This window comes from Sinohyriopsis cumingii, chromosome 6 (assembly GCF_028554795.1).
Source record: "Sinohyriopsis cumingii isolate HCF-2022 chromosome 6, ASM2855479v2, whole genome shotgun sequence".
Classification (NCBI taxonomy): Eukaryota; Metazoa; Mollusca; class Bivalvia; order Unionida; family Unionidae; genus Sinohyriopsis; species Sinohyriopsis cumingii.
In genome coordinates this window covers 56621910-56643440 of record NC_142966.1, presented here as the reverse complement: position 1 = coordinate 56643440, position 21531 = coordinate 56621910, and the positions used below count along the sequence as shown (strand labels likewise).

Sequence of the window (21531 nt, the reverse complement as noted above, 5' to 3'; positions counted from 1 at the left end):
TGCAAAATTAAAAACAAAAACATATTATAAATAAATGCACCTTAATGTAAGCTAATGCTACATTAATGCTGGTATCATCGATGCAGATTAAATTACAGAATGTGCCATGCTTATTACCGTACAAAAAAACTGATAGCACAACAAACCCGACTGCTGTGTCTGTATATATATATATATATATATATATATATATATATATATATATAAGGACACTATAATCCCATTCCCTTTTTGAGCATGCGAAACATAGCTCACTTTATCTTATCACACGAGAAGCGACTGCACAAATTCTTTTACCGAAGTGAAGCTTATTGACATCAGATATTACAAGGCGCCGGTAATTGAGATATGCAAACTTATATGTTGTACAAACATTTCTGGAATTATACTAAACAGTTCTTAACAGTGCTTTGGACAAAATTAGAGATGTATATGTTATAACGTGTGTCTTTCAGAGCATGTTACAAAAATAATAAATATCATATAGTTCTATGTATTCCTGACTCCATGCAAAATATAAAGAAATATAATTTGTAGAAAACAAAAATTATTAATAAGTACAGTGAAATTCGTCAGCATTATGCGTAAATATTAATTACAACTTTTCGGCAAAGAAATGTATTTTGCATGGAAATGAAACATCCGCAACATGCTCGAAGTGAGATTATCCAGTGGGGATTTGAATAATGAGTAAGCAGATGAGACTAGCAGTACGGCCATCAGTCACATGGTACTAAATCGTGTTTCGAAAGACATTAATGTCTTCGTAGATGCATCATTGTTTAACCGATAAATATGCAGATGGAAATGAGCAAAATGATTTGAATATAAATAGCGTATTACCATTTGCCGTCATCGTTACTTTCGCGCCGATTTCTGTACCGTTGTGAAGTATCGCAAACATGTATGGTGTTTGATTCTCAGAGCAGTTTCCAGGAGACATTGATGCCGCAGTGCCATTAGACGAAATAGCCTGGAAGAATACGTTGTTGAAAAGGTTTCTGGCTTTATTGTCATTTTAACTATAATCAAAGAATCAGATCGAAACATTTCCTTGCATCAATCTAACATGCTAACAGGAAAGGAATGGAAATACATTTTCCTATAATAAGAAATACGCAAATAATAAACTCATTCAATTAATGACGTCTAGGACCTTTATAGGCATTCAAAAATTAAGTAGGTTAAATGTATGCTAACATAATATGATGGACGATAGGATAGAGATTTAAACAAATTTACTAACAGAATTATATCGACTACCAGAAGACAGGAACAATAAGAAAAGCAGTTCAGAATTCGTCTAAAGTAGTTCCGTTTGCACTTACAACAAACATATCTATTCTGAACTACAACAACAAACACTTTGCCTCTGATTAACACATAACATTGCTATTATCAGTCAAATACAGCATACTGAGAACTTACTTACCATGCATGTAAACCTGTAAGTATTTATGTTGTCTACGGTGGCATCATTGTTGTACACCATGACGTAAGTATGTGCATTCGTGATTGACGCAACACATGATACCGACCCATTATCTGAAAGAAATAAAATTGAGTTCCCACAATAGAATGCATCATTGCATTTTCGTGTATGTGAAATATGTAAACAATTTTGGAAAATGGTTTCGCTTTCTTTAAGCTGTCATCTCGTTTGAATATTATTGTTCTTGCTGTCATCATGTTTCATATTTAATTCTATGTTACCTAACGTTTCTCATAGGATGGAAGGAAACAGCTCTGAGAGCATGAAATTATATAAGAATCACTGCAATAAATATTTATTTAAATAATATTTCAGAGGCTGGTGTTCGTTGGGTTCTAACAAAAGTCACTCCTTGTCCCTTACATGAGTAGGCCATTATTGTTGAACATTTGGTGTAATCGAAGGTCATGGTCTTGTTGTCGGTACATACATCCCATCTGTCATGCGACATAGCACATGACGTTTTTCCATCGGGTGCCTGGTGAACGTAATCGAAGATACCCCTAATTGGATTCGGACATGTTTGTTTAGCCTCTGACAGATGCCCTGCAATTCAAAAGGAAGTTGCAAACAAAGGATCGAGACTTTCAAAATCACCCATCACAGTTCTGGTATCTTTTCAGACAGATATCTGTATAGAAAATATAACAGGACGTATGAGCGTCTAATACCAGGATAACGAAACTGCAATTAACCTATTCATCCAGGCATGTTTCATTTCACCTCTAACAGATGGCCATTAGTTACAAAGGATAGGAGGTATAAGAACTCTACTTAAATGTTACTTCGGCTGCTTAGAACAGGAAAATACATCACCTGTAAGTTAGAGGTATAAATAAATCGAACCTGTTAATGTAATGTATTATATCACTTGGTGTGATGCATAATAGAAACAATATCTTAAATTGCTCTTTTAAATATGTTACTTGAACAATCCATATGGCATGTAGATTTGCACATTCTTTTTAAATACTATAAAAAAACAAAATCAGTTCAGTAGATGACTAATGCTAGATGTGGAAACTGATATTACCGGACTTGACGATGACGTGGAACTGTTCAGGAGGTTCTATATTTCTTTCATTACATACAGCAGATACATTTTCAAGTGAAGCATTTTCTGTCACCAACACTCTTTCCTGGCCTGTTTGGGCTGTTTGGGCTGCAGTTACATAATACATATATGCGATAGATGGCAGAAGATAATCTAGTTTCTAACTTTAATTTTCCACATAAACGTAACTTATATTTAGAAGAAATAATTTTGGCTATATTTTCATCTAAGCAAAAATAAGAAGACACAAGTTCTAAATAACATGAAAAGTTACTAATTTAGAAGACTGTTCTATGTAGGTGAAAATCCAAACAAAATACGAAAGTGTCTGAACGTGCCAACAATATTTACACCCAGTGTAATAAACAACAAAAGTGGTAACTTCCTTATTTCGTTGGTGCAGATAGTACCATTGATCCTTCGATCGTTTGTGAGACATTGCCATTTAAACATTATTGAAGTCCTTGTCAACCAGCAAACACTGAAATCTATTTGGTACGTGTCTTATCCCTAGTAATATTACCAACAGTCCCTGAGTTGTGTGGAACAATTTGTATCTCTTAAAGTGGAACTGTTGATCAATTTAATTCAATCACATACAAGCCATAGAGACACCATGCGTCCCGACAAAAACTGGTACAGTAATGGAGAAATCGTACGTTCAGATGACGTGTAGTTTATGAAATTCGTTGAACAATACTATATTCGCTGCAAGCAGCTCATGCCCAATACTACTATTGGACTCTTTTCATAAATTTCAAATCCAATGTCCACTCATTGTTTATTATGCTGGTTTGGAATATTATTTTCTTTTCATTTGCTTTTGTGCAAGGGCTAATCAAGTAGTTAGAGAAATATCTAATTCGTCCTTAGAACGGATGTCTTTTAAGAACGTCTTTCGTTTTGCTGTTTAAATAAGTACAGGTTTCTTCATTTCCAAAGATCACATTCATTCTTTTTGCTACTTAATCATCGAATGACACATCATTTATTAAATACACATTACACGTCTTCCATGACATCATTAAGTTTAAGAAATATATCAGAAAAAAAAAAGAATCATATTTAGAAATACCTAATATTGATTATGCAAAAAACGGAACTTACCATTCAGTAGATAATATAAATACGAGTAGTTAGTTATCTTTGTGAGTTTCATACAGAGATAAGCGTATGAAGGAACCGTGCCGCTGATAGAATCAGAGAGTCTGAAACAAAACATAATTGTGAATCTCGACATGAGAAATCTGCTGATCAATACTGAACAGAAATGTAGTTTGGAAATAATAGTACAAGTATTTGGACTCACCACTGTCTATTCCTAGAGATCGTGTTCATTGTATTGGTATATACTAATATCTAATTTAGGGATGATTATTAGTGGAATGAGGAATTATTGAATTGTTTATAAACTAGATATTTGTATGTAGTAATGTAGTTATAGAGGCAAGTAATCGAAATCACGAACACATTTACATTACTGTGCATATTGATTTTCTATATATATACTCTAAATATTTATTCACCACATTTCCTACAACTATGAGGTACTGAGAACAATTATGGTACCACAACGACGACAAAGAAATTTCCGTTGAATAAATATATAAACAATAAATTGTCAGATATAAATGACAACGTAATTCATTTGGAATGTTGAAAGACTGATATGCATACATATATGCAAAAGGCAAATAAGTTCGATTCCCAAATACCTGAACAAGAGATAGCCAGTTGTGTTGAAGTCACTACTGTCAAAGCATTTCCAGTTGGATACAGAATGCCCGAATGCCGTTATGGACCATCCTGACATTATATTCATGCTAAAGTTTATCTCCCCCTTGGTACTATCTATCCATGTCGAGTTTATGAACACGTTGTCGAATTGGCAGCTGGCACCCAACGATGATGCTGCAGGAACATGAAACAAATGTATACGTCAACAAAAATAAGAAGATAAATACGCAATGCTTCTGAAGGACGATTGGTTATGAACTTGTCAGAGAAAATCTATCCCTGTATCAGGGATGCATTACAAATAATATTGCAAGAAATATATTGAAAGCATATAATGTGTTAGAACGTGCTGATAAAATAATAATATTTATTTATTTTGTATAAGCAAAGATTAATTTTTCTAATCGGTATACTATTTTCTTCTATTATAGATATATTATCAAATAGACTAAGAAGGACATTTATTCACCAGTGTTGATAATACTATATACTATGTGAATAATGAGTTCTTCTGAAGATAGTGTTGAATGTTTACTGACGTCAAGGATAATTGTGAAGAATGTGGAGATTAACATATAAATGCGAAGATCACAAGTGTTAACCACTTACCACAACTCGCTGTAAAAGACAGAAAGAGAAACAAAAGTAAAATGTATTTATTCCACGATTAAAGAGATCGCATTATATAAAAAGAAACTCTGATTGATTCGTTGATTAGAAATACTCTTCTAGAACTGATCACCGATATATAGTACTATTTTGTTCGGGCGTTATGAAATGTAATAAGAGATGAAAATGAGACGGTTTAGCATACCGACTGCCCCACATATCTAACAACATCCATACATTCGGCAAGCTTTAAATATCTTTACGATATTTGTTTTTATATTCCAGGTTAGGTTCATTTCTGTGTGATTAAATCTTCTTGCCTCAACCTCAATTTCTTTTACTAAACATATTTTTAATTTAACGGATGATTTCGGTCTATGCAACGAATATGGGAAAGAAATTATATTTGCTTCCAAGCAAACCTTGGCTTAATAAATATTACATCGAAGTTGGATACTACTCCAGCTTTGATCAGCGATACTCAATTTTTGAAATTAAAATGTCATTTGCCAGGCTTTAAAGTTGATGTGCCCAGCCTACGTAATGAAAAATATACTTCTCGAAAAAAATCATGATGATTTCTTATTTGAAGTAAATAATGCATGATTGTGATTGTTTATATGTTCTTCTGGGGCTTTTGTTTATTTTTCCTGAAAGATTAATTTTCATGAACTGGGGATAGCAGAATTCGGTAAATACAATACTGACCTTTTATAGACATACTAAGTTTAGCCCCGATTGAAGTTCCATTATGGCTTTTCACGAATTCATTGGGTGTCTGTCCCTCAGTGCAGTTGTTTGGTACCATAGAGGCATACTTCCCATCTGATGATATTGCCTGAAGGTTCAAATACATTGATATTTGCTTCTAGATATTTGCAGAAAACGAATTCCATTTTTGAATACACGCTTAAATGTATTTGCGTTTAATTGAATATAATGATATTTCGACATTCAAAATATTATTCAACACCAAAGAATATCAATTAATAAAAACTGTAATACATCACAACGTTCATTGTAACCAGATATTCGAAACCTCTTATCTTAGAGAGATTAGTCTGTCAATACATATGTATAACGTAGGCTTAGATTTGTCTCCAGCAAAGCATAACTGGGCCGGTAGAATGCATTATTCTGTATTTGTACACAACCTAGATACAATCATAATTGAAGGTATACATACAAAGCATGAAAATCTGTAAGTGTTGATATTGTCCACATCTGGATCGGAATTGTACACCATCACGTATGCGTGGGTGCGAACTATAGATGCTACGCAAAACACAGAGCCGCTTGCTGAAATAACGTATAGAAAATAAGCATAAATATTTGCGGATTCTTGAAATTTTAAACCGAAGTTTTTTATGAAACTTTAATGATGGAGGGCTAAATGCCTCGGCAAAATATTTGTTTTGCTTGTGATTTTAAAGGCGAGCTTAATATCGTTCAGTATTTCAGGCGTGAAGAATATTTAGTCCATTATTTATAAGAAATAGAATGCAGAATATAGAAGAAGAATGGTTGAGAACTATTACTTCTTGAAGTTCAATTTAATTTAACTATACCCTATTATGTGAAACATCTGACACAAATATTCAACAGATGTGTTTCATAAATGACCAGCTAGTGTGTAATTGCTAAATTTTGGTCTCGATTAATCAAGTAGTTTTTAAGTAGAAACATTTCATTTGACTCACCAGAATAGGCCATGACTTGATTGCAGGTAGTGTAATTAAAGTTCATGGTTTTGTTATCGTTGCATACTTTCCACTCGTCATTACTGGTCTGACATTTGATACTTCCGTCAGATCCATAATATATGTAATCATAATTTCCTCTGATGGCATCTGGACAATTCTGTTTTACATCGGATTCAAACCCTGGTAGAAGTACAAGTTATAAGTTATAAAAGACATCCAAACTACCTGATAATACCTAGTTGCAAATAATGTATTCATTTACTAAGAATGAAGAAGAAAGATACTTGAGTAAAATGGCCTACCTTTGGGATCCTTAGGACAAAGTTTCTTACTGTTGCGGTTAACGTTTCGAAATAGTACGTGACTATACAAGCATTACAACATTACGTTATTATTGCCAAGTGAAAGAGAAATTAAACAAATATGCATAGCATCGGACAATAGATCTTAATCTTGCACCCTGTCGTAATATGCTTCTATTCATAACACATTTCCCAAAAGAAAACCAAGCAAACACGTTAAAGATCTCACGTACCTGATTTGATAAGAACATGGAATTGTTCCATTGGCTCTATGTTGTTCAGATTGCAAAGAGTTGTAGCATTCGCTATAGGGGTACTTGTCGACAAGTAAACTCTCTCCTGACCAACTAAAGGTTCTTGTGCTAAAGGCAAAAGAAAATATGTGACATTACACACATACCAGTACAATGTAATATTATAATTGACACTTATATCAGACATATATTCGTGTTAATTATTGTGATGCCGTATATCTTTCATCAGGGAACAAGAAGGCATAAATATTACTGACAGCTGTAAGAATTATCTTTTTGGAAAACAGCAGAGCACATAGACAATACTGGGAGACTAACATTGATTTCTGACACACGAACTATAATTTGTATCTTGTACAAATGATTTAGATCCCAGCCAAGAAGTGATCCCCGCTCTTTTTAACTTACCATGCAGGAGATAATACATGTAAGACTTGGCACTCATTCTTGTAAATTTCATGCATAGGTAGCCATAGTATTGGACAGGTCCGCTTATTGTCTCCATAAGTCTGCAAACACAATCCATATTTAATGTAAATGAAAACAAAAGATAGTTGCTGCGAAGCCTTTAACTCTCGTCACCAATAGCAATTATATTAATCAATCACATTCGTATGTATTTTTGTAATATTTATTCGTGGAAAGATATTACTAATTGTTTCTTTATACGATACCATAAAATACTGGATTTTCTAATACAAATAATCTTGTTAATTCACTGTAGTGCCCGTCAATAGATATCACAACATTAAGATCAAGAAAACTTGGATTTATTTAAAGACGCCTCCAGTGCCTAGTGGCAAGTATGGTATTTCTGCATGAAATCGACCTAAGGTTAAATCCAACAATCAGGAATTCCTTTATTTTCTTCATTGTTCCTTTCAGTATATGTTTTCCCTTGAGTTAGAAAAGAGAATTAAGTTTCAACGTATAATTCTGTGCGAATGTACACATAAACAAATCTGGACATAACAGGTAAACCACTGACATTATCTTGAGGTTACGTCATGCTACTTCAGTCTGTTATACATATTACCAGCCAATAGGTTCTAGAATAAAAGGCTAATTTTGTTGCTCCGAGTGAATAAAGAATTGACGTTTACTCGTGGAGTTTACAAAGTCGATGAATCTACCCGAGCCACTCAGAACAAAGCAATATCTTCTATTTTCATATAACCCGATCATCTTAAGTATTCGTATTATTTCTCTCGGTGATAAGAATCATTGTATCATTCTGCAAAAATGTAAAAGAGTTTCAATGTTTTGGATCGTCTGAGTCACCAACATCGCGTCAAGATTGCATACCAAAAACGCCTTTTGTTTCTAGATGCAATGTTTCGTGAAACGATTATTATATAAGAATACTTGACAGCCCAATAACACTAAAATGTTTTTATCAATGATCTTGCCAATGTCAACTACTGTCAATTTAGGAAACACATTTTTCGTTTCCAATAATATGGGGCAAGAATCGTTGATAATAATCTTCAGTTAAATGCACCCATGTAAGCTGATTTAATTCGGTTATCCACTTTTTATTTGACATTAAGGCTTCTGTGAATCATTGAAGGCATGGATACTTTTCAGAGGAAACATATGAACATCACAATTACTCACCTGTACAAAAGAAATCCCTGAGATGTAAACATAGTACTATCAAGGCACTCCCAGTCCGACACTTTATGGCCAAAGGCCGTAAATGTCCAGCCAGACATGGTTTTCTCCGAATTGGTAATATTTCCCTTTGTACTATCCCGCCAAACTGAGTTCTTAAACACGTCAGGTAGTTCACACACAGTGCTAGTGGAGGGACTTTCCCCTAGGAATACAAATATGTCTACCTCTGAGAGACTTCATTCATATGTTAGCGTTATGGAAGCAAACATTTTCAACAAATAGTTAAGACATTCTACAAAACAAAACGCTTCGTTCACAATGAAATAATACTTGCAATAAGATGTTAAAAACCAGGAATATTAGCAATTTAGTTTGTATATAGACATTGAAATGTTGTTCATATTCCTAAATATTGATACAATGATATTAATTGACATTACAAAAATACAAACTTGTTGAAGAGACGATCATAACTCAGATTTATGCCAGCCTTTATGTACAAACTGTCCAGATAAAACAATGAAAAATGATTAGTGTTTTGAAAAGAGCGTGTCTCAGTTTATCTTTTTAATTATTAGTTTCATTTGTATACAACTTGCAGAATTGGGAAGCCGCTGTATCACTTACTGCAGGTATCTGAAAAAGAAGAAAATGCAGTTCATGACTTAGTCGTCCCAACATCATTCAATAGTAATTTATAATAAATCATGCTTAACTGATTTATTGAATAGGAAAATATATATATAGAGCATTGTCTGTGACATGATATTAATGATTTGACACTCCAATTTGTGCAAGAAAAGTGTAAGAAGTAAGACTATGAACATTGGTGACAAGGCAGATATGATGTGTGAATATGATAAAACCATTTCACACCGTATGCGGTCATGGTCACTTTGGCTCCAATATCCGATCCATTGTGATTCTGCGCAAAAGAGGTTGGAGTCTGTCCCTCGGTGCAGTTCCTCGGAACCATCGTTGCAAAGCTGCCGTTACTTGAAATAGCCTTTATAGGAAATAGTACACATCATTAATATGACAAGTTAAGTGGCTGGAACAAGTTAACTTTAAGATAATCCCTGAAAATGTACTAATAAAGTAATTGACGTGCCGTTTCAGGTTTGAAAAGAAAATATTTTTCAGGTGGTTGATTTACTATCGTTAAGAAACTAACGGACACAAATTAGTCTATTAGATCTCAGCAAGAAAACAGTTTAAAATACGCAAAATACACATATTTGATTCGTGTAATATGTAAATACTTACAAAACAAGAAAATTGGTATGTGTTGACATTATCGACGTTGCTGTCATTATTGTACACTACAAGATAGGTGTACGTTTTCCTCACAGCTACTACACACCATACATGTCCACTCCCTGAAATATTTATTACAAAATATATATCTGCTCCTAAAAAACTTATGAAAATCAATTAAGACAACAATGCTTCTCAATACCAAGAACAAATCTACAATGCAAGTTTTAATAACTTATTATATGTTTATTAAACTTTAGAAACTCTTATTAAATCATTCATCTTTTTGGTCGTATCATACTCCTTACATGTTTTGGTAACATTACTATTGATAAAGTTTATCATTCAAGTTCAACAGATCAAAGGTATAATATTTAAATTGGAATTTCATAATATGTTAACTAATTTTGCATTTTTAACAATTGGTTTCATTCCTTTAAAATAGTTTTATGAGAACAAAATCTTCCTGTTCGTCATGGGTAACGTGTCTTTTTTATAAAATGCGTAGATAAATGAAGGAATTGTATTGTACACAAGATATAAAAGTCTTTTGCATAGTATTTAGCAATTCATTTTATCTGCATCTGCATAACTATAGATATATATCCGATTGACAAATGGAAGCACACGTGTGATTCTTAACCATAGCAAGTTGTCCCTGACACTTACTTGAAAAGGCCATCATTTGTGAACAAAGTGAGTAGTTGAATGTCATCGTCTTGTTATCTATACAGACGTTCCACATGGCATGGGATCCTGCACAGGCTTGAGTTCCATCTGCCCCGATGTACTTATAGTCAAACATACCACGGATTGGATCCGGACAATCTTGTTTGGCGGACTCCTCAAAACCTGTACATACGAACTTATATGTCAATTATGCGAGGTTTTGTGCTGCTTTAAGCTTAGGATATGTACAGTTCACAAGTACATGAGGACCTCTTTCATTCAAACTAATTTAGAATGACGCACATTCGATATAAATTATAAATCAAATGTTTAGATTCGACTTTATTCATCTGCACTTTTGGTCATCCAGTGAAAATGTTTTCCTTTTATATGCCAGTTTATGGAGAGAGAGAAAGAGAGAGATACAGAGAGAGAGATAGAGAGAGAGAGAGAGAGAGAGAGAGAGAGAGAGAGAGAAAGAGAGAGAGAAGAAGAAGAAGTACCTGATTTAATAAGAACATGGAATTGTTCTGCAGGCTCTATATTGCTGGTCTGGCAAATAGTTTCAATATCCAGGGAGTCATTGCTTGATATATGGATCCTTTCCCCACCGACATAATCATTTTCTCCTTTAAAAGAAATATTGTCGTTTCAGTAGACTGATGAACTAATTTCGTGCAATGTTTTCCTTAGACCATTTATCATCTATAAGCTCTAAATGTGCGCTAGTTTTGCGCGGTTTCCCTCTCATTCATTCGCTAAAAGAACAAAGAACCTTTTCAAAAAGACACACATAGCGACACATTCGATGTTCATTCCAAGTGGATACAAATAAGATGGACTATTTTTAACATGTGACACATATGCATCACAGACATAAACCACATATATGAATGTGTTCGTAGGAATCAAAATACATGTATAACGAAGAAACACCAAACGAAAATCACTAAACTCAAAATCGTACAATTGTTAATGGTCAAGACTAAATAATTAAAACGATCTTTCAAACTGACCAGGTACATTGCTATTATCTTTACATCAATAATTATACCCGATTTCAAAAACGCGTTGAAAACTAAAGGAGTAGTTAATTACACAACACGATATCCTATGATCAGACACATATGCATTGGTGTGAATATAGACATAATGTATATCCAATACATCCCATGCAAGATCTGAATGAAACATTTTTCTGACAAAGATAAAACATCAAGATGACTTCCTGCTCATAACAATTAAAACTTACCATGGACCATGTAATAATAATAGGACACGTCCGTTATCTTAGTCAGTTTCATACACATGTAAGCGTAGTAGGGAACATTTCCACTTATTGAGTCCTCTGACCTGTACAGAAAGGAAGATTTATTCAGCATTAGCTATACAAAAATAATATTAACTTCTCTCCAAATTATGTTCCATAAGAACAACTTTAGATTTTCGTGGTATTCTAGGATGAAGGGTTTAAAACGGTTGTCGATGTTGGTACAAGCGTAACCTGATGAGAACTTCAAATATCTTACTGACAACATAGTTTCTTTAACAATATACGTAGCATTTCAGGAGCAATTGCACTGAACTAAATGTGGATAAACAATACTAAAGCTATTGGAGTATTAGAGAAAAAATAAACTTACTTAAAAAGGAGATAACCCTGTGTATCGAACATGTAGGATTTCCAGCACTTCCAGTTACTGACGTTGTGTCCCTGAGCCCTCATTGTCCAGCCTCGCATTTCGTTATTGGTAAATGTGATGTCACCCTTGGTACTGTCCCTCCACAGGCTGTTGCTAAATACCGCTGGTAAATCACATGTAGCATCAGACCCAATAGTCGATGCTGTGCAAAAGGAATATTACGAAATTTAGTAGACATTCATAACGTATTAATTCCAATTACAATCCTTCATCGTTTAGGAAAACAAGTACTGAACGTTTGTGGTTTTTTTTTCTCTGATATTGATGATGTAAATATATAAATATTTACTACATAAAATAGCAGCTTCCATATGCTTTGACATCTTTAAGATTGTTCGATCATAACGACTTAATGTCGTCCTTCGACCATTATAATTTGTTCCCCAATTTTAGGCCTAAAAACGATTCAAGATGGTAATTATTTTTAAGGAAATAGCCAATAAAATAAATTACTTACCGCAGGTGACTGCAAAATTAAAAACAAAAACATATTATAAATAAATGCACCTCAATGTAAGCTAATGCTACATTAATGCTGGTATCATCGATGAAGATTAAATTACAGAATGTGCCATGCTTATTACCGTACAAAAAAACTGATAGCACAACAAACCCGACTGCTGTGTCTGTATATATATATATATATATATATATATATATATATATATATATATATATATATATATATATATACATATATATATCTTTATATATATATATATATATATATATATATATATATATATATATATATATATATATATATATATATATATATATATATATATATATATAAGGACACTATAATCCCATTCCCTTTTTGAGCATGCGAAACATAGCTCACTTTATCTTATCACACGAGAAGCGACTGCACAAATTCTTTTACCGAAGTGAAGCTTATTGACATCAGATATTACAAGGCGCCGGTAATTGAGATATGCAAACTTATATGTTGTACAAACATTTCTGGAATTATACTAAACAGTTCTTAACAGTGCTTTGGACAAAATTAGAGATGTATATGTTATAACGTGTGTCTTTCAGAGCATGTTACAAAAATAATAAATATCATATAGTTCTATGTATTCCTGACTCCATGCAAAATATAAAGAAATATAATTTGTAGAAAACAAAAATTATTAATAAGTACAGTGAAATTCGTCAGCATTATGCGTAAATATTAATTACAACTTTTCGGCAAAGAAATGTATTTTGCATGGAAATGAAACATCCGCAACATGCTCGAAGTGAGATTATCCAGTGGGGATTTGAATAATGAGTAAGCAGATGAGACTAGCAGTACGGCCATCAGTCACATGGTACTAAATCGTGTTTCGAAAGACATTAATGTCTTCGTAGATGCATCATTGTTTAACCGATAAATATGCAGATGGAAATGAGCAAAATGATTTGAATATAAATAGCGTATTACCATTTGCCGTCATCGTTACTTTCGCGCCGATTTCTGTACCGTTGTGAAGTATCGCAAACATGTATGGTGTTTGATTCTCAGAGCAGTTTCCAGGAGACATTGATGCCGCAGTGCCATTAGACGAAATAGCCTGGAAGAATACGTTGTTGAAAAGGTTTCTGGCTTTATTGTCATTTTAACTATAATCAAAGAATCAGATCGAAACATTTCCTTGCATCAATCTAACATGCTAACAGGAAAGGAATGGAAATACATTTTCCTATAATAAGAAATACGCAAATAATAAACTCATTCAATTAATGACGTCTAGGACCTTTATAGGCATTCAAAAATTAAGTAGGTTAAATGTATGCTAACATAATATGATGGACGATAGGATAGAGATTTAAACAAATTTACTAACAGAAATATATCGACTACCAGAAGACAGGAACAATAAGAAAAGCAGTTCAGAATTCGTCTAAAGTAGTTCCGTTTGCACTTACAACAAACATATCTATTCTGAACTACAACAACAAACACTTTGCCTCTGATTAACACATAACATTGCTATTATCAGTCAAATACAGCATACTGAGAACTTACTTACCATGCATGTAAACCTGTAAGTATTTATGTTGTCTACGGTGGCATCATTGTTGTACACCATGACGTAAGTATGTGCATTCGTGATTGACGCAACACATGATACCGACCCATTATCTGAAAGAAATAAAATTGAGTTCCCACAATAGAATGCATCATTGCATTTTCGTGTATGTGAAATATGTAAACAATTTTGGAAAATGGTTTCGCTTTCTTTAAGCTGTCATCTCGTTTGAATATTATTGTTCTTGCTGTCATCATGTTTCATATTTAATTCTATGTTACCTAACGTTTCTCATAGGATGGAAGGAAACAGCTCTGAGAGCATGAAATTATATAAGAATCACTGCAATAAATATTTATTTAAATAATATTTCAGAGGCTGGTGTTCGTTGGGTTCTAACAAAAGTCACTCCTTGTCCCTTACATGAGTAGGCCATTATTGTTGAACATTTGGTGTAATCGAAGGTCATGGTCTTGTTGTCGGTACATACATCCCATCTGTCATGCGACATAGCACATGACGTTTTTCCATCGGGTGCCTGGTGAACGTAATCGAAGATACCCCTAATTGGATTCGGACATGTTTGTTTAGCCTCTGACAGATGCCCTGCAATTCAAAAGGAAGTTGCAAACAAAGGATCGAGACTTTCAAAATCACCCATCACAGTTCTGGTATCTTTTCAGACAGATATCTGTATAGAAAATATAACAGGACGTATGAGCGTCTAATACCAGGATAACGAAACTGCAATTAACCTATTCATCCAGGCATGTTTCATTTCACCTCTAACAGATGGCCATTAGTTACAAAGGATAGGAGGTATAAGAACTCTACTTAAATGTTACTTCGGCTGCTTAGAACAGGAAAATACATCACCTGTAAGTTAGAGGTATAAATAAATCGAACCTGTTAATGTAATGTATTATATCACTTTGTGTGATGCATAATAGAAACAATATCTTAAATTGCTCTTTTAAATATGTTACTTGAACAATCCATATGGCATGTAGATTTGCACATTCTTTTTAAATACTATAAAAAAACAAAATCAATTCAGTAGATGACTAATGCTAGATGTGGAAACTGATATTACCGGACTTGACGATGACGTGGAACTGTTCAGGAGGTTCTATATTTCTTTCATTACATACAGCAGATACATTTTCAAGTGAAGCATTTTCTGTCACCAACACTCTTTCCTGGCCTGTTTGGGCTGTTTGGGCTGCAGTTACATAATACATATATGCGATAGATGGCAGAAGATAATCTAGTTTCTAACTTTAATTTTCCACATAAACGTAACTTATATTTAGAAGAAATAATTTTGGCTATATTTTCATCTAAGCAAAAATAAGAAGACACAAGTTCTAAATAACATGAAAAGTTACTAATTTAGAAGACTGTTCTATGTAGGTGAAAATCCAAACAAAATACGAAAGTGTCTGAACGTGCCAACAATATTTACACCCAGTGTAATAAACAACAAAAGTGGTAACTTCCTTATTTCGTTGGTGCAGATAGTACCATTGATCCTTCGATCGTTTGTGAGACATTGCCATTTAAACATTATTGAAGTCCTTGTCAACCAGCAAACACTGAAATCTATTTGGTACGTGTCTTATCCCTAGTAATATTACCAACAGTCCCTGAGTTGTGTGGAACAATTTGTATCTCTTAAAGTGGAACTGTTGATCAATTTAATTCAATCACATACAAGCCATAGAGACACCATGCGTCCCGACAAAAACTGGTACAGTAATGGAGAAATCGTACGTTCAGATGACGTGTAGTTTATGAAATTCGTTGAACAATACTATATTCGCTGCAAGCAGCTCATGCCCAATACTACTATTGGACTCTTTTCATAAATTTCAAATCCAATGTCCACTCATTGTTTATTATGCTGGTTTGGAATATTATTTTCTTTTCATTTGCTTTTGTGCAAGGGCTAATCAAGTAGTTAGAGAAATATCTAATTCGTCCTTAGAACGGATGTCTTTTAAGAACGTCTTTCGTTTTGCTGTTTAAATAAGTACAGGTTTCTTCATTTCCAAAGATCACATTCATTCTTTTTGCTACTTAATCATCGAATGACACATCATTTATTAAATACACATTACACGTCTTCCATGACATCATTAAGTTTAAGAAATATATCAAAAAAAAAAAGAATCATATTTAGAAATACCTAATATTGATTATGCAAAAAACGGAACTTACCATTCAGTAGATAATATAAATACGAGTAGTTAGTTATCTTTGTGAGTTTCATACAGAGATAAGCGTATGAAGGAACCGTGCCGCTGATAGAATCAGAGAGTCTGAAACAAAACATAATTGTGAATCTCGACATGAGAAATCTGCTGATCAATACTGAACAGAAATGTAGTTTGGAAATAATAGTACAAGTATTTGGACTCACCACTGTCTATTCCTAGAGATCGTGTTCATTGTATTGGTATATACTAATATCTAATTTAGGGATGATTATTAGTGGAATGAGGAATTATTGAATTGTTTATAAACTAGATATTTGTATGTAGTAATGTAGTTATAGAGGCAAGTAATCGAAATCACGAACACATTTACATTACTGTGCATATTGATTTTCTATATATATACTCTAAATATTTATTCACCACATTTCCTACAACTATGAGGTACTGAGAACAATTATGGTACCACAACGACGACAAAGAAATTTCCGTTGAATAAATATATAAACAATAAATTGTCAGATATAAATGACAACGTAATTCATTTGGAATGTTGAAAGACTGATATGCATACATATATGCAAAAGGCAAATAAGTTCGATTCCCAAATACCTGAACAAGAGATAGCCAGTTGTGTTGAAGTCACTACTGTCAAAGCATTTCCAGTTGGATACAGAATGCCCGAATGCCGTTATGGACCATCCTGACATTATATTCATGCTAAAGTTTATCTCCCCCTTGGTACTATCTATCCATGTCGAGTTTATGAACACGTTGTCGAATTGGCAGCTGGCACCCAACGATGATGCTGCAGGAACATGAAACAAATGTATACGTCAACAAAAATAAGAAGATAAATACGCAATGCTTCTGAAGGACGATTGGTTATGAACTTGTCAGAGAAAATCTATCCCTGTATCAGGGATGCATTACAAATAATATTGCAAGAAATATATTGAAAGCATATAATGTGTTAGAACGTGCTGATAAAATAATAATATTTATTTATTTTGTATAAGCAAAGATTAATTTTTCTAATCGGTATACTATTTTCTTCTATTATAGATATATTATCAAATAGACTAAGAAGGACATTTATTCACCAGTGTTGATAATACTATATACTATGTGAATAATGAGTTCTTCTGAAGATAGTGTTGAATGTTTACTGACGTCAAGGATAATTGTGAAGAATGTGGAGATTAACATATAAATGCGAAGATCACAAGTGTTAACCACTTACCACAACTCGCTGTAAAAGACAGAAAGAGAAACAAAAGTAAAATGTATTTATTCCACGATTAAAGAGATCGCAGTATATAAAAAGAAACTCTGATTGATTCGTTGATTAGAAATACTCTTCTAGAACTGATCACCGATATATAGTACTATTTTGTTCGGGCGTTATGAAATGTAATAAGAGATGAAAATGAGACGGTTTAGCATACCGACTGCCCCACATATCTAACAACATCCATACATTCGGCAAGCTTTAAATATCTTTACGATATTTGTTTTTATATTCCAGGTTAGGTTCATTTCTGTGTGATTAAATCTTCTTGCCTCAACCTCAATTTCTTTTACTAAACATATTTTTAATTTAACGGATGATTTCGGTCTATGCAACGAATATGGGAAAGAAATTATATTTGCTTCCAAGCAAACCTTGGCTTAATAAATATTACATCGAAGTTGGATACTACTCCAGCTTTGATCAGCGATACTCAATTTTTGAAATTAAAATGTCATTTGCCAGGCTTTAAAGTTGATGTGCCCAGCCTACGTAATGAAAAATATACTTCTCGAAAAAAATCATGATGATTTCTTATTTGAAGTAAATAATGCATGATTGTGATTGTTTATATGTTCTTCTGGGGCTTTTGTTTATTTTTCCTGAAAGATTAATTTTCATGAACTGGGGATAGCAGAATTCGGTAAATACAATACTGACCTTTTATAGACATACTAAGTTTAGCCCCGATTGAAGTTCCATTATGGCTTTTCACGAATTCATTGGGTGTCTGTCCCTCAGTGCAGTTGTTTGGTACCATAGAGGCATACTTCCCATCTGATGATATTGCCTGAAGGTTCAAATACATTGATATTTGCTTCTAGATATTTGCAGAAAACGAATTCCATTTTTGAATACACGCTTAAATGTATTTGCGTTTAATTGAATATAATGATATTTCGACATTCAAAATATTATTCAACACCAAAGAATATCAATTAATAAAAACTGTAATACATCACAACGTTCATTGTAACCAGATATTCGAAACCTCTTATCTTAGAGAGATTAGTCTGTCAATACATATGTATAACGTAGGCTTAGATTTGTCTCCAGCAAAGCATAACTGGGCCGGTAGAATGCATTATTCTGTATTTGTACACAACCTAGATACAATCATAATTGAAGGTATACATACAAAGCATGAAAATCTGTAAGTGTTGATATTGTCCACATCTGGATCGGAATTGTACACCATCACGTATGCGTGGGTGCGAACTATAGATGCTACGCAAAACACAGAGCCGCTTGCTGAAATAACGTATAGAAAATAAGCATAAATATTTGCGGATTCTTGAAATTTTAAACCGAAGTTTTTTATGAAACTTTAATGATGGAGGGCTAAATGCCTCGGCAAAATATTTGTTTTGCTTGTGATTTTAAAGGCGAGCTTAATATCGTTCAGTATTTCAGGCGTGAAGAATATTTAGTCCATTATTTATAAGAAATAGAATGCAGAATATAGAAGAAGAATGGTTGAGAACTATTACTTCTTGAAGTTCAATTTAATTTAACTATACCCTATTATGTGAAACATCTGACACAAAAATTCAACAGATGTGTTTCATAAATGACCAGCTAGTCTGTAATTGCTAAATTTTGGTCTCGATTAATCAAGTAGTTTTTAAGTAGAAACATTTCATTTGACTCACCAGAATAGGCCATGACTTGATTGCAGGTAGTGTAATTAAAGTTCATGGTTTTGTTATCGTTGCATACTTTCCACTCGTCATTACTGGTCTGACATTTGATACTTCCGTCAGATCCATAATATATGTAATCATAATTTCCTCTGATGGCATCTGGACAATTCTGTTTTACATCGGATTCAAACCCTGGTAGAAGTACAAGTTATAAGTTATAAAAGACATCCAAACTACCTGATAATACCTAGTTGCAAATAATGTATTCATTTACTAAGAATGAAGAAGAAAGATACTTGAGTAAAATGGCCTACCTTTGGGATCCTTAGGACAAAGTTTCTTACTGTTGCGGTTAACGTTTCGAAATAGTACGTGACTGTACAAGCATTACAACATTACGTTATTATTGCCAAGTGAAAGAGAAATTAAACAAATATGCATAGCATCGGACAATATATCTTAATCTTGCACCCTGTTGTAATATGCTTCTATTCATAACACATTTCCCAAAAGAAAACCAAGCAAACACGTTAAAGATCTCACGTACCTGATTTGATAAGAACATGGAATTGTTCCATTGGCTCTATGTTGTTCAGATTGCAAAGAGTTGTAGCATTCGCTATAGGGGTACTTGTCGACAAGTAAACTCTCTCTTGACCGACTAAAGGTTCTTGTGCTAAAGGCAAAAGAAATATGTGACATTACACACATACCAGTACAATGTAATATTATAATTGACACTTATATCAGACATATATTCGTGTTAATTATTGTGATGCCGTATATTTTTCATCAGGGAACAAGCAGGCATAAATATTACTGACAGCTGTAAGAATTATCTTTTTGGAAAACATCAGAACACATAGACAATACTGGGAGACTAACATTGATTTCTGACACACGAACTACTATAATTTTATCTTGTACGAATGATTTAGATCCCAGCAAAGATGTGATCCCCGCTCTTTTTAACTTACCATGCAGGAGATAATACATGTAAGACTTGGCACTCATTCTTGTAAATTTCATGCATAGGTAGCCATAGTATTGGACAGGTCCGCTTATTGTCTCCATAAGTCTGCAAACACAATCCATATTTAATGTAAATGAAAACAAAAGATAGTTGCTGCGAAGCCTTTAACTCTCGTCACCAATAGCAATTATATTAATCAATCACATTCGTATGTATTTTTGTAATATTTATTCGTGGAAAGATATTACTAATTGTTTCTTTATACGATACCATAAAATACTGGATTTTCTAATACAAATAATCTTGTTAATTCACTGTAGTGCCCGTCAATAGATATCACAACATTAAGATCAAGAAAACTTGGATTTATTTAAAGACGCCTCCAGTGCCTAGTGGCAAGTATGGTATTTCTGCATGAAATCGACCTAAGGTTAAATCCAACAATCAGGAATTCCTTTATTTTCTTCATTGTTCCTTTCAGTATATGTTTTCCCTTGAGTTAGAAAAGAGAATTAAGTTTCAACGTATAATTCTGTGCGAATGTACACATAAACAAATCTGGACATAACAGGTAAACCACTGACATTATCTTGAGGTTACGTCATGCTACTTCAGTCTGTTATACATATTACCAGCCAATAGGTTCTAGAATAAAAGGCTAATTTTGTTGCTCCGAGTGAATAAAGAATTGACGTTTACTCGTGGAGTTTACAAAGTCGATGAATCTACCCGAGTCACTCAGAACAAAGCAATATCTTCTATTTTCATATAACCCGATCATCTTAAGTATTCGTATTATTTCTCTCGGTGATAAGAATCATTGTATCATTCTGCAAAAATGTAAAAGAGTTTCAATGTTTTGGATCGTCTGAGTCACCAACATCGCGTCAAGATTGCATACCAAAAACGCCTTTTGTTTCTAGATGCAATGTTTCGTGAAACGATTATTATATAAGAATACTTGACAGCCCAATAACACTAAAATGTTTT

At 33.5% G+C, this 21531-nt stretch overlaps 1 protein-coding gene across 1 annotated transcript in view; it reads right to left on the bottom strand.

The window, feature by feature from the left end:
• LOC149796993 (uncharacterized) overlaps window positions 1–21531 on the bottom strand; it is an 88420-nt gene that overhangs the window by 32140 nt on the left and 34749 nt on the right. Inside the window, exons 48-76 of the mRNA XM_089960683.1 lie at window positions 20546–20646; window positions 20116–20244; window positions 19578–19760; window positions 19064–19176; window positions 18586–18715; window positions 17247–17442; window positions 16639–16739; window positions 15512–15640; window positions 14842–15024; window positions 14419–14531; window positions 13830–13959; window positions 12338–12539; window positions 11947–12047; window positions 11198–11323; window positions 10695–10877; window positions 10035–10147; window positions 9645–9774; window positions 8769–8970; window positions 7560–7660; window positions 7131–7259; window positions 6593–6775; window positions 6079–6191; window positions 5601–5730; window positions 4262–4457; window positions 3654–3754; window positions 2526–2654; window positions 1856–2038; window positions 1433–1545; window positions 844–973 (exon numbers count right to left, since the gene is read on the bottom strand). Of these exons, the coding sequence (XP_089816809.1) occupies window positions 844–973; window positions 1433–1545; window positions 1856–2038; window positions 2526–2654; window positions 3654–3754; window positions 4262–4457; window positions 5601–5730; window positions 6079–6191; window positions 6593–6775; window positions 7131–7259; window positions 7560–7660; window positions 8769–8970; window positions 9645–9774; window positions 10035–10147; window positions 10695–10877; window positions 11198–11323; window positions 11947–12047; window positions 12338–12539; window positions 13830–13959; window positions 14419–14531; window positions 14842–15024; window positions 15512–15640; window positions 16639–16739; window positions 17247–17442; window positions 18586–18715; window positions 19064–19176; window positions 19578–19760; window positions 20116–20244; window positions 20546–20646 (4073 nt within the window). The remainder of the gene's footprint in view (window positions 1–843; window positions 974–1432; window positions 1546–1855; window positions 2039–2525; window positions 2655–3653; window positions 3755–4261; window positions 4458–5600; window positions 5731–6078; window positions 6192–6592; window positions 6776–7130; window positions 7260–7559; window positions 7661–8768; window positions 8971–9644; window positions 9775–10034; window positions 10148–10694; window positions 10878–11197; window positions 11324–11946; window positions 12048–12337; window positions 12540–13829; window positions 13960–14418; window positions 14532–14841; window positions 15025–15511; window positions 15641–16638; window positions 16740–17246; window positions 17443–18585; window positions 18716–19063; window positions 19177–19577; window positions 19761–20115; window positions 20245–20545; window positions 20647–21531) is intronic.